The sequence below is a fragment of the Quercus suber genome, unplaced genomic scaffold (genome assembly GCF_002906115.3).
Source record: "Quercus suber isolate HL8 unplaced genomic scaffold, Cork oak 2.0 scaffold_163, whole genome shotgun sequence".
Lineage (NCBI taxonomy): Eukaryota > Viridiplantae > Streptophyta > Magnoliopsida > Fagales > Fagaceae > Quercus > Quercus suber.
The window spans coordinates 103,686-118,506 of record NW_027069624.1 but is presented as its reverse complement, the minus strand read 5'-3'; the positions used below and the strand labels follow the sequence as shown (position 1 = coordinate 118,506).

Genomic DNA, 14,821 nt, shown 5'->3' with positions numbered 1-14,821 from the left:
CGATAATACATCGCAGTGTTATCTTTGTATTTGCATCTTTCTCCCCTTTCTCTTTACCTTTTAATTACTGCTGTGATTGTGATTAATTATGGTTTAGAGTGTGTTACCTGTTTGGGTTTAGCTTATATTTATATTTCGCACATATATTGTTTGATTATAAGCTTGTGTTGATAATTTGTAAATTTGGGGTCTAAATGTTCATTGGTATTTTACACACTATTTGAACTTTCAATTAACATCTTAGAATTTTTATTTAAATCCCCTTTACTCTGATTTCATAAATTCCTAATTCTGTCAAAAGCAATGGCGTAGCTATTAAAGGACTGAGGGGAGCTTGGGCCCCCTCAAATTTTTTTTTTTTCTTTGGAAATATCTTAAATAATTTAAAATTTTTAAATAACCTTATCATTTTGGCCCCATACCTGATAATTATCTACCATTAAAAAAAAATTTGTGACCACCCTAAGTTTTTTTTTTTTAATTTTTTTTATGCCCAATAAAATTAAACTTTGGTCCATAATTTGGTCCACTTAACAATATATTAAGACATTTCAAGCAAAAAGAAAGAGCGCAAAAAAAAAAAAAAAAAATGCATATTACTTTTTTACATTTCATACCCAAATATATATATATATATATATATATGGCCCCCCAAACCCGCGTTTTGATATTTCGTTTTCCACAAGCAAGCTGGTCATCCACTAGCGTCAGCTTTTTACGATTACAAAAGAAGAACCATCTTGCTTTGAAAAGGTAATAAGAAAATAAGACTAGATGTAGTTTTCGAAGTTATCATGTAAAAAAAAATTTATTAACATCTTGGAATTTTTATTTAAATCCTCTTTACTCTGATTTCTTAAATTCTTAGTTTCGTCAAAAGCAATGGCGTAGCTATTAAAGGACTGAGAGGGGCTTGGGCCACCTCAAAATTTTGATTTTTGATTTTTTTTGTGTGTGTGTGGAGATATCTTAAATAATTTGAAAATTTTTAAATAACCTTATGTGGACATGACCTCGTGATGCCTCTCGAGAAGGGTTTTTAAGAAATAGAAAGGTTTGATTTTGGGAGTATTTTTTATTAGAAAAATCATGAGTTTTAAAAAAAAAAAAATTTTGAAGAGTCGCCACTTATTTTATTATTTTTTTTATAAGGGAAAAAAAAAAACAAAAAATAAAAACCATTTTTTTTTATTTGATTGACTCAATGGATAAGGAAAATGGTCTACATCCACCAAAGACAAGTTCGGAGGTCAAATTAAGCCGTGGGAAGGTATGAGGCACCCACGCAAGCCCGATATGCCTACCGGTCTCTACTAATAAGTAAGGACTATTTGATGTTCAATTAATCATTCAATGGGCACAATATTATTAATCGAATTCATTACACCAAATCAAGCAAGTAGTTGATTTTATGGCATGGTGGCCTAAAGCTAGATCATAAGACAAGATAACGATAATAAAAAGAAGCAGCAAGTTAATAACTAAACAAAACGATGACCAAGAAATTAACAAGCATGTCAAGGAATTGATATAACAATTAACAACTATATATATATATATATATATATATATATAAAGTGTAAGATTAAACTCTTCCAAGTCATGATATGAGCAATATGAGAAGATTTCATTTTAAGGGAACCAGTGAAATTATGGTTGGGTTTGGATACGATGGATAGTCACGGCGCGTTTTGCTTCCTGCGTTTTCTCTTTTTTTTTTTTTTTTTTTTTTGCCGCAATTGTTAACATTTTGGGGACAAAATTTACTGTTTATGCACTGTTCACACACTGTTTATGCACTGTTCACGCAATATTTAATATTAAAAGTGGGTCCCACGATACTATTTACACATTTAAAAATTATTTTGCTACAGTGTTTTCAGCAACAATAAGTTTTTATCAACTTTCAGCAACAATAAGTACTATCCAAACGGACCCTATACCTTTTAAAAAAGAGTGGAGCTTAATCAGATTAGCTTGTGACTTGGTTTTTTTTTTTTTTTTTTGACTTGGTTTTGATTTGAAGTAAAAAATAAAGTATATTTTTATTTCTGTTTGTGGAGACCGAAAACATAGACTTGATAAAAAAAATAAGGCATATTCTTATTTGTGTTGTGGAAACCGAAAAGATAGACTTGCTTTTGATTTGAAGTAAAAAAAAAAAAAAAAAAAAGTATATATATTTTTATTTTTGTTTTTGGAAACCGAAATCAAGGACTTGCTTTTAATTTGATGTAAAAAAATAAAGTATATTTTTTTATTTTGTTTGTGGAAACCGAAATCATGAAGGTTGTTGGGAACAACATGGGTCTAGGCAACTTGTAGAGATTAGCTACGGTGTTAAAAAAAAAAAAAAAAAAACTTATGTCTCCATCAAAAGCTTTCAATGCATGGTCCACCTTTTAAGAAGTCACATGCTGACATGATTTAACCCCACATTTCACTTTTAGTTTCTTTTATTACAACCATGCTTTGTTTTTGTTCACAAGATAGCCAAGCTTCAACCTTTAACATTCAGACTGAAAAGAAAATACCCACCGAAGCAACCAAGCTTCAAACGACTGAAACACGCAAGAATAAAGCGTGGAAAGGTTGAAAACATACCCAGCAATTCCTTGGACGGGTTTGATGATGACTCCACTGAGACGAATGGCGACGACAACAACATTCTCTGATGGATGGTCCACCCACCACGCGACGCTCCACCGGCGATGGTTAACGGAGAGGTGTTGAACTAGCTATGTACAGTGTGGGATTTGTCCCCCCTCAGGACCGGGTTTTCTCCCAAGAAATTTCAATCTCTCAATGTTTTTTTTTCTTTTTTTTTTTCTTTTTTTTTTTTGTGTTTTTTGAAAGCTTTTTGAAAATTAGAATGCAAAGAGGTGTCTTGAAAATGATTTTTGGCGATGAGAAAAAGATGGGTCCATCCTAGTTCTGGAATCCAGTGGAAAACAAAAAATGGTCTCCTTGCTTTTCTTACTTTTCTTTTTTTCCTTTTCTTCTTCCTGTTATTTCCCGTCCTTATATGGTCTCCACTCTTTGTTTTCAAATTCAAAATTCACCCGTTATCCGTTTTTGTGTGCGCACACCCTACTGCCTCGCTGGAACAGTGGAATGACGACCAAGACAAAAATCGTGCAAGTGAGGGCACGCCGGACCTGCTTCGTGTGGGAGGCGTCTGTCCTTTGTACCCAAAATGTACATCTCACCATTCTGTTTTGTTTTTGTCCTCTTCTTTTTGACCACTAAAGCAGGGTTTGCCAATATATATGAAATAAAATGCAATTGTTTTCAAGTTAAATTAATAAAAGGAGCTTGAGAGACAAAATTTGATCTTTTTTGGGTGGAAATAGGTAAGTATTTTTTTTTCTCTAACTATTTAGTTAGTTGGTCCGGTTTGAAAACTATTTAATTTAGTAACACCTCGAGCGTCAGAGACTCGACTTCCACGTCATACCTCGACCCTCTAAAGCTCGGTTTTTATGGTTTGACTTGGTCTGATGCCAGGTGGCATCCACACAGATCTCGAGTTTCTGAGACTCGAGATCTACATGGCAGCCAGGTGGCATCCACATGGATCTCGATTCTCAGAAACTCGAGATCTGTGTGGATGCCACCTGGCTGCCATGTAGATCTCGAGTCTCAGAAACTCGAGATCTGTCTGCACCCTGCACCGTCCAGTCCCATCCGGTCATGTCACTGACAGGCAGCCCTCAGCCCTTTTTATATGCACACTAGCTGGCCTGGAGTAGTCTTCACAGTTTTGCTTTATTCTCTGGCATGAACAATTCACAGTAGCTGGCCCGTGACTTCTTTATGTCACTTGGCTGAAACTCCAACAATAATTGCTTCTCTCTCAACTCATCCTCTCTTACTCTGCATTACTCCTCTCTCAACTCTCATACTCATTCTACAGAGCAGAACAATACTTCCCTCTAAACTCTCATACAAACTGATCATTGTAGTCTCCCTCTCACTCTCATACAATCCAATAGTGCATTTGCACATCCTCATGTCAGGTAAGGGTCTCCTCACTCTCTTGTTGGTTGTTTAATATATGTATAACTGTTTTAGAAAGTTTTGCTTGTATTGAATTTGTCATGACATTTCGTAATAAAAATATTTGTTCGTAGTAACCAGTTAAATATATATATATATATATGTAGCACTTTAAATGTATAATTGATTTTTTTTTTTTTTTGGTAATGTCTTATGAACCCCTCTGCTCTATGTTATTTCATTAATACAAAATATTTTAACTTAAGTAAAATTCAATACTTTTTATAAATAGTATAATTATTTGTTTATTTTAGTCAAACGTTATAATAACAACTAATCTAGCAATGAAATTATTAAAATAATATTTGCTATGTCAAACGTTATAATATGTTTTGTTTATTACTAAATTACAAAAAAAAAAATTTATCCAAATAGCCATTTTAATACTTTAAAGACAAAAAAATATCCCTCTAAGATTCAATTAATTGGTCAATTATTATTATTATTATTTTTTTGGATCTTTTTCAAATGTTTTCGTAGCTATATGAATACCTTTGTAGTAGATATTTATAATGAAAAAACATTTATGAATAAATTAGAATTGAGATCCTAAACATGATCTATTAAACATTATATATATGAATATGTTTCTAGTAGATATTTGTAATTTAGAAGTAAAACCAAGGTTATCATAAGATTTTACTTTATGTGAAAAATAAAGTAAAAAATATTAGTAATAATGATATATTTTAAATAATTAATAAGTTGATCAAAGGAAAATGGACATAATGCAACTTTCATGTCCTATTTGTAATAAGTAAAAAAAATATTACATTTCTTTAACAACTAAATAATCAATAACTTGTTCATTTGGGCAGATTTGATGGAGGGGGCTAGAGTTGTATTTTTCTTGGACCCAATTAGAATTAGACTCTAATATACCTAAAAATTGAAATTATATATGGAATAATGATGTTACATAATTGCACTCATTCATTTGCACATCCTCATTACTTTTGTTGTTTGGTTTGATATTTTTATTTATATTTTTGTTAGAGCTTAGTTAAAATTTTGTAATAGGGGTGAGTTTTGTCTTTAGTTTTTTCATTGTTTGAGTACGAAATGATAATGATTGCGCCAGTAGAATTGTATGTGATGTGGGGTGAGTGTATGCAATTGTGGCGTGAGAAGTTGTAATTTTTGTATTTTGAGTAGATAGAAAAAGTTTTGTAATTGATGTTAAATGAAAGAGATAAAATATGTCACTAACATACTATACTTGACTTTTTAATAGGTTCACAATCTTTGAAGAATATTGATATAAATGTATACTTCGGTGGACCCCTTGATAATCCTGATGAGATTGATGGAATCCCGTTTAGAGGGCCTGGTATCCAATGCTACTACATGATGGTACGTCGTAAGTTGAAGACGTTGAATGATTTGAAGAGCAAAATCATGGGCGAATTGAATTTGAATCGTGCTTGTATGATTCATNTGACTTGCCTTACGTATTCTTGTCTTAGACTTTTAAGTCTAAGTTCACTTTGTATACAACTCATGTATATCATACGCATTGTGGTTTCACAACTACAAGTACAAGGAATGGCTTACTATGGTCGTGGCCACAACACTTTATCAAAACCTTAGCCATTTTCTTTCCTTGCCCGTTACCATTATAATCAATGCTCTCAATTTAATTCTATAGTAGAGTAAGAAGTCACCTTATTTCTTTAATGCTTACACATAGCACCCCCACATGTAGTGATTATCTAGCTAGACATAGATATTATCACTCACATCAATAATAGAATTAAACTTGAATATTCTATATAATAAATATTCATCACAATTAAGTACATTCTAGTGATTAACCTCAAGTTTTAGAAATTTTGAAAGTCTACATACTGTGAAGGCAATGTCTAGTTTAGTTTCATACATTATACGCAACATATACTTAATTCACTAGCAAACTCGAGCTATGCATCCGCCCTTCCAGTAATTTCTTTATTTATTATTGGAATCGTAGCGTCTTTGCCTCTTTAAAGATATTAAAATCTAAGAAGCAAGTTCTTAACACTAATCTCAACACAATGAGATAACACAATTCCCAATAGAATGAGAAATCACTAATCTCAACACAATGAGATTACTCAAATCTCAACAAAATGAGATATCACAAATCTCAAAATCAGATTAATATAGTGCACATCTCCACTATATTTCTTTACTTGATTTTCATTCATAAGAGACTTTCATTTAATTAATTAAGGAAGTACAAACCCATAGGTCTTTCAAGAAAACTTCCTTACCAAGATCACTATTTAAGAAAGTCACTTCACATCTATATGATGCATACTCAAATTATATGTGGAGACATGATCCAATATTTATCCTTGAATTTTCAATTAATAAACTCACTTGTACTCTCTTTATTTCACAAAGAGATACTTTCAAAATAGGATCACCACATGTGCTTGATTAAACTTAAGACATCTACCATACATAGCAGAATTTAATCACAATTAATTTAACATCCCTCAATGTTAATTCTCAATACTTTTAACAAGTACATCTTTGATACACATTAGTATCCTTATGAGTCCATGACTCTTTTGAGGGTTATATCCCCACACTTCTTGGATATCATAATTTCACAATTTGAGTTTTTAAACCCTACAATTTGGGTTCTCAACCATTCCAAAATTCACATATATACACACTGTAATTACATATATCAAAATGTAATAATAGAATATAGTGAATTTTTAAAAATTATATGAATGGTTTTAAAGATATCAAACAAAAAACACAAATAGTTACTAGTGTATAGATATCAAAATCTATCTTTTCCCTTTGTTTCAAACCTTTTACTATTAACCTTAGACCAAAAGATTTTATATTTTATTTTAATACCCACTCACAACCAATTGGTTTTGAAACTAGAGGTAGATCCACTAAGACCCAATTATTATTAAATAACATCGAATCTATCTTATCATTAATAGCTTTTTACAATAGAAAGCTACATCTTTTACAAGCACAAAGCTTTCTTAAACTTTAGGATCACTTTCCTCAAAGAGTACTATGGGTATTTAATTAGGACTACACTTTTATTACCTTAAATAAGGTAAACAAGAGCTTCACATGAAATAAAAATTTGGATTAAAATCCTTTTTATTTCTCAAACTTTGACACCACATTTGTTTACTTGGTGAACCACATTTAGATCTTTAATGTCACTTAATGTGATATTTAACATTGGAGTCATTTACTCATGTTCAAGTAGGTATCGGGGTATCCTTGAAATCATCTTTGAATTTAAACTCAAAAAATTCAATATCCTTTGATTTCACTTTTATGTTAGACATTAAGTCTAATAAACTACATATCCTCGAATTTACTCAAACCTACATATACACTTTACATAGCTCTTTGACTAATTAGTCCTCTTTGGTCTATCATTTTTACAAGAGGTTAAACACCCCCACAATTTAAAATGATAAGCATTTGGTCACATTCACATTTCATAACACATGAAATTCCTTTGAGATGAAACTCTATTATGCACATAGCATACACTAAGCAAAGTTTCTTCCCATTGATCAGATAGGAACTTAGCTGATTGCACTCAAGTTTATGCCATTCACCATATCAAATAGAGTTCTCTGTTTTGACCAAACCATTTTATTAAGGTGTATAAGGGACAACACTTTGGTGTCTTATGACATGTTCCTCACAAAGAAGAATATACATTTAGAAATATTCACTATTTCTATGTAATACACCATTCAATTCAAATCATCATGCTTATATAAATTATATCATGCTTTGACATAAATTTCAAGAATTTGAAACTTAAATGCTCTAGTCTAGCATGTCACAAATAAAGAATCAATAATATAAGCACAACCAAAACATATTGATAAATAACACTCAATTTGAACATGTCATTAGTAGCATATCCATTGCCTACTAATGTCTCATACTTGAACAAGATCATTCTTAAATAATGAATTGGCTTCTCTTGATGTCAAGTATGTGAAAATCATAGCATTGGTCAAGAGAACTTCTTACCAAAACTCAATTTCACTTCAACAATGCACTTTCCTTGAACTTTTGTCTTACTGTGGATATCCACAAGCACCTTTAGTTCTATGGAAAACTCCTCATAAGTCTTGAATTGTGCCTTGTACTTGCACACATGCAACATTGCATCTGAATCAAAACACTAATCAGAAGGATTTGTAATTACAGCCATATGAAATATAGTGATCAATAACGTCCTAATTGATCTAAAGTGAGATCTTCTGACATGTTATTTAATGCCTTCACATAGTTTAGAAAATCACTTAGGAAAATATTCACATACTTTATCACTTTAAGAGTTTAAGTTCCCATCCTTTAGATTTTCTACTTCACTTTATAACATTTAATCATGTCAAAATTTCTTTCTTATATCTCAATTCAAATAAATTCACAACAAATGCAAATATTCTAACAAAGAAGCTCATCAATCAATTTGAAATTCAAATTGCCCATGAACAAGTAATTCGTAGCTTCATTGTTCAAACTATGAACATGGCTTTTAATGCATCCACAATACGCAAGAATCATCATCTTGTCTTGCCAACAAAGAAACTTGTTTCTTTAAGCCAATTGAAGATTCATTATGATCAATTCATCATTTGAAGAACTCTTCAAATCCAAGCCAATTGCTCTTTCTATCGTGTGAAATTGGTTCCATCAAAACGATCCAATTTCACCAAACCATGATTCAACATCTTCAAAGTTGTACCATCATTTACTCCTTATCTTATAGTAATATATTGTCTAAGATTGTTGGGGATTTCACCAAATTAAGGATTAATAATGAAAGAACAAATGAACACATCAAGTAAATAGAAATTAGTGATTGACTTGGAGGCACAATTGAATGCTATCCTTAGACAATATTTGTCCCCATACGCAAGTTGCTAAAGGGTTGCTACAAACATGTTCACAAGATACAACCAAGTTTATGGGGTTTTAAAAATAACAATTTTGGATAATACCCACAGGATTTCTTATGTTTCTTTGTAACTTACTATTTTCAAGTGAACATGAACCTTTATTTATACCCCTAGGGTTATAAACCTACAAAAGGTATGTATAGAGAGTTAAAATGTTTCATAAAACCGTTCACAAGGCTTAAAATATCTTCAATCTTTCTGAACAGTTACCAAAAAATTTTACAGAAAATTCATTTTTTCAGTTTTTTCGAGTTTCAATCGGTCAAGAGGTCATTTCAATCGATCGAATGCTCTTTTTAATCGATCGAATCCTTTTTTCGATCGATCGAACAGGAATCGAATAGCAATCGAACCATCCAGAAACTCTAAGATTATTTTCTTACTATTTCGATCGATCGAGCCAAAGTTTTGACCGATCGAAAATACTGAATTTCGAATTTTCACTTAGAAAAGTCCAAAACTTGAATTTTCACTTTAACAACTTTATGAAACAATATTCTCTAAACTCAAATATCATTATTATTACAACCTATCCATGTCTATATCTATATATACAACAAAAATTTAATGAGATTAATTTCTAGGGCGCAGTACATTGCTGATGGTGATCCCATTTTGCCGAGCTCCCTTCTTCCCCATACCAAATGCCTCTTTCTTTTGTTCTATTTCGTTTGCCTTTTCAATTTCTTTTTACTTGTCTTTTTTCATTTTATTCGCTGACTCGCGGTTAACAAAATGATTTTATCTTTTTTACTTTTGTTGTTTTGTATGTCTGAGTTAGTTACCCATGTGAACATCAAATCAAACTTAACTCACTTTTTCTTTTTCTCTAAAGTTCAACTATAAATAAACGTACGCTCTAGCTGTTATTGTCGTGCAATCTTGAAAATAACAATATATATATTTATATATATAATGAAATATGAGTTTATAATTTTAAATATTTTCAATAAACTGTATAAGCTTTGACTTATTAATATATAAATAAATAATTATATATATAAATATATATTTAGCAAAATTTCGAAACGGTATACTAGTATTAATGGGTTCCAAAAATATCTCGTTTCTCTTACCAAATCAGTATGGCCTCCAGTACAAGATTAACTTCCTTAAACATAGTTCAAGTCAAAAACTACTGCAACTCTAAAGTTGAGTTAGTTATTTTACTAAGTAAAGATTCAATGCAGGACAAACCTTCATAATGCATAGTGAGATGTATTTTCCTGGTAATCTCTTTTTACTAAAATTTAATATTAATATGAGTGGGGGAATGTTGTAGCATTTTAATATTAAATAATTAAAATGAATAAAATTGACAACTTAAATGTAAATATGTGTGACTCATATGTTTAATTTCACATTGAAATGAGAGACTATTTTATTATTTTTAAGTGTGGAGATTAATGGGTTAAAATATATTGAAGTAGATATTGGGTCAAATACATGTGCAAAGGTAAAGTAAAGAAAGGAGGCCCAAGGGCTTTAGTTGAATCTTTTTAAAAACAGCGAGTGTCACGTCTTAATCTAAATAGTATTATATAATATGTAATCTCTTTTAAATAAATATTACTCAGTATTTTTATTTCTCTGGTACTATTTTCATTTTTTTTTTTTAAATGTTTGCACCGACACAGTTTTTGGGTCCAACCTCGCAAGTGTTATGGCCATCAAGGCTTCGGTCACATGAAGTAAGAACTATTTTATACCCATTACAAAATCTACAAGTATTTACACCCAGTGTTTTGTCATTCTAATATTCTATTACTAATGCCAAATTGTAATTAAAAAGTGCAATTTTTTTTTTTTATGAAATCGCCAATCACATTGCCAACTAAAAAAGAGAAAATAATCCGACATTCTCATTGTAAAAAAAAAAAAACCTTTTTTATTCAATTATTTAAAAAAAAATGGCAATGTGATTGCCTATATATATATATATATATATATATAAGAAGTGATAATACTATTGTCAAACTTTCTATCAATTTTTTCGCTATTCGCATTTCTCTAAATTCTTTTGCAAAGAGGTTTACAAGGCCCAAAATTACATTAAATGGTATTATACATTAAAATATCTACACCACACTATTCAACACTAAAAAGAGGTTTTTATTTTGTAACTCAACTGCATCCTTCTTATATTTTCAAAACAAAAAAATCTACACAGTACATGACTCATTGTATCATCATAACCTTGAACTCCTCAAAATTAAGCACCCCATTGCCATCAAGATCAAACTGGTTAATCATAACAACACATTCTTCAAGTGTTCTTGACTCGCCAAGTCGGCTAAGCATACTCTTCAGACTCTTTGGCGTGATGCATTCAGCTCCATCTGTGTCATACATCTCAAAGGCCTCTCTCAAGTCCTTTATTTTCTCTTCTTCGCTCCCACTTTCCATTAAACCAACGAAATCCTCCAACCCCAGCAGCCCATCTCCATCTGAGTCCAAGGATTCAATCACTGTCTCCGCCTCTTCCATCAGCAACCCGCCACCTATTGATTCAATGCAACGACACAGCTCCAGGGCTGAGATTTTACCATCTTTGTCTTCATCAAATTGTTGGAATACACGGTTGTATGCGCTGCATTTGTTCATGGTTAATTCTACAACAACTGAAATAACCTTAAAGATTATATAAAGAAAGTGTTCAAGGGGAGATTTGAGAAAGTATTCAATGTAGGTCCACGAAAATAAGTAGCTTAATATTCGTGGCTAGCTATGAACACCAGGGCTATAAACTGGCAAAGTATAATTAATTACTAGGCGACTGTGAATAAGAGTGGGCTGTAAAGGCTGAGTTATGAGACCTCTATTTATAGTTTTGGCAGACGCGTAGTTAGTTGAGCCTAATGTGAAACTTCTCGGAAAATTTTTTTTTTTTGATAACCGGTCAGAAAGAAACTTCTCGGAAAATGAAAATAACTCGTATATGGCTTTTCTTCTCCTTTTTCTTTTCCTCCTTTGTTTTTTTTTAATTTTTTTAACGAGTTTTTACCTTGGGATAGTCTTATGGAGAAATAGGCAGGAAAGTGCGAACCTGACCTCAGACACGCTTATGGGTCAGGCCCATGAACCTTCCCTACTTTAAGTAGTTAGGACTTAGGACTTAACTACCCAACGAAGCCCCTAGCTTTTGACAAGCGAGAATCACGATGGCACATATTTGTTAGGACCCTAATTTCTGATAAGCGAGAATCACGATGGATTCCTAGATCTTTTGACAAACAAAGTATACAAGGCTTGTTTGATAATGTGTTTAAACAATAAAAATTATTATTTAAAATATCACAATACGTATATTTATATACTTTTTTACCTATACATATTTTTATAAAACATAAACAACGTTAGTAGAAATCTCTTACCAAACGAATCCTAAATCTTTTCAAACATCTGACTATTTCATCAGGCATATGCATTCCTTCCATCCCACGCAAACTAAGTTATTAGTACAATTTACAAGTAGAAATCTATTTGAAAAGTTCAAGATACCGATAAGAGGTTTCAAATCTAGAATCTCGTGGATATCAAGAGGTCTTAGAATTTAAAAACCACTTAACCAACCTTTACACTATATTGATTTAGTATTTTGTAGACATGACAAAACTGGTCAGAATTTTCTAACCCGACCCATTTGACCTGCAACATGATTGACCCGTTTAAAAATGACCCGTTTTGACCCACAACCCGATTGACCCGACCCAAACCACTCGTTTTGTCACGTCTACCAACATTGAGTAGATTGAGATTGAAGTATAATTCTTATAAAATATTTACTTATTCTTCTTTACTTAATAAATATGTTATGTACTCCATCATAATTTGTTATTCTTTACTTACCACCTTCATTTTCTCTTCCTACTTTAAACAAATCGAAGATTATACCAAGATTAGCTTTTAGAAAGCTAGAATAAGAGTTGCATCAAATTTGGGTATCAAGTATCTAGTGGTAATTGGTAACAGTATCACCAGTGATAATCTAATCACAGTTAAGGAACTCATAAACAATTAACAGATTGCATCTATTTCAAAAAAAAAAAAATTGTTTGAAAAATGTGGGTCAACTTGACCCGACTTGCAACCCAACTTGACCCGCAACCCGATTTACCCATTTAAAAATGACTCGTTTTGACTCGCGATCCGATTAACCCAACCGGAATCTGACCTGCCCATTTTGCCACGTTTGGTATTTTAGGTGTATTCAACTCATTTTCTTGTTATCCATAGAATGTTTCACATAAAACAAACACCAAAAATACAACATTCTTCTAGGACTTGTTGAAGTATTTGACTCTAAGTAGTGGGTAATTATTTTCATATGGAGCCATCACTTTTTTTTTCAACCACACAGTCTAACATAGCATGGTTATATTCTTAAAAAACACATAGCATAGGTTATCGAATAAATTATGACACAAAATTATGTCCCTAAACTTTCTCATAATCTAATCGGGGATCTACTGTTTAACGTTTTTTATTTGTTTGTGTGAAATCCGTACGGGCATACCGTGGGAACGGCAGTGGATCTAAAGTAAAATGGCCTTAAGAAGCAAGGCATCTCTTTTATGCCGAAGGGAAACTATATTCAATAATAAAAGACAAAACCTTAAGTTGGTACATAATTCATTCATCATCCTAATTTTAAACTATGTATTTGTACTGCAAACTATAAATTTCTGCAATTTACAACCTAATTTACGATGAATTTGCAATATTCATCCACCATCCAAATCAATGACCAAATTATTAGATTAGTAGGCCACTATCCAATATAAACCATTGGAGTACTAGTATAGTATATCAGTATTACAAAAATTCTATAATCGAGGCTTTTATTTGAGATTAAGCCATTATATATCCAATATAAACCATTGGAGCACTAGTATAGTATATCAGTATTACAAAAAATTCTATAATCGAGGCTTTTATTTGAGATTAAGCTACCATCTAGTATCTCAGTTTAGATATTAATTTGAACAGTAGGCTAAACATTGTCTATTACTGATTAATAATATTTTATGGTTTATAATTGGGCAAATTACAACTTACCCACATGGGGGTAAGACCCACATGTAGTTTGGCTAAAATTTAAGTTAACTACCTATGGTTTAAAATTAAACACTTTACCCACTTGAGATTTGACCAAAATTTAAGTTGCTTACTTATGACTTGAAATTTCATGATGCAAGTGTTCTGATGGATAGTTTTTTATCTTATTTGATCTCGTATTTTTATTTTTATTTTTTTGTGTTTTTGGAAGAGAGAGACATAAAAATAGAGCAAAATTACATATTTAGCTTTATTTTTAACAAATGTGAGTTATAAAAATCTAACTGAGCTAACATCTAGTAAGTAAAGTATCAAATTTTAAATCACAAATAAGAAACTTAAATTTCGGACAAACCACATATGGATAAATTGTAATTTTCCGTTATAATTTGTTTAAAAGAATTTAATATTTTAGAATGGACAAAGAAAAATATCGTGGATTACTGCAATTAATGGGCACATGGTTCATTGACTTCAATATTTGCTTCATGCCATTCAACCAATGCACGTTAATGTTTTAGTCCTTCAACATTTCAACATCTATTTTCACTCAAAAAGATAAAGCAAGCAAAATAAAAAATAAACAACTAAATTTAAAAAAAAAAATTTAAAAGAAAATTTTTAAGCCAAGAATATATATGTGCTCTCTCTCTCTCTCTCTCTCTCTCTCACACACACACACATATCATTTGGTCCTGGTTTATATAAGTTGACAGAAATTATGCTTAACAATATAACTACGGGAAAAAGAC

General features: G+C 31.5%; 1 protein-coding gene across 1 annotated transcript; it reads right to left on the bottom strand.

The window, feature by feature from the left end:
* Window positions 1-11,189: 11,189 nt before the first annotated feature.
* Window positions 11,190-11,615, bottom strand: LOC136061181 (putative calcium-binding protein CML19). The gene has a single exon (XM_065777756.1). It carries the CDS (start codon window positions 11,613-11,615, stop codon window positions 11,190-11,192), a length of 426 nt encoding a protein of 141 aa, XP_065633828.1.
* Between the last annotated feature and the right edge of the window lie 3,206 nt (window positions 11,616-14,821).

Coding starts and splice junctions, on each gene's coding strand:
- LOC136061181 (XM_065777756.1), bottom strand. CDS start 11,615: ATGAACAAATGCAGCGCATACAACCGTGTATTCCAACAATTTGATGAA.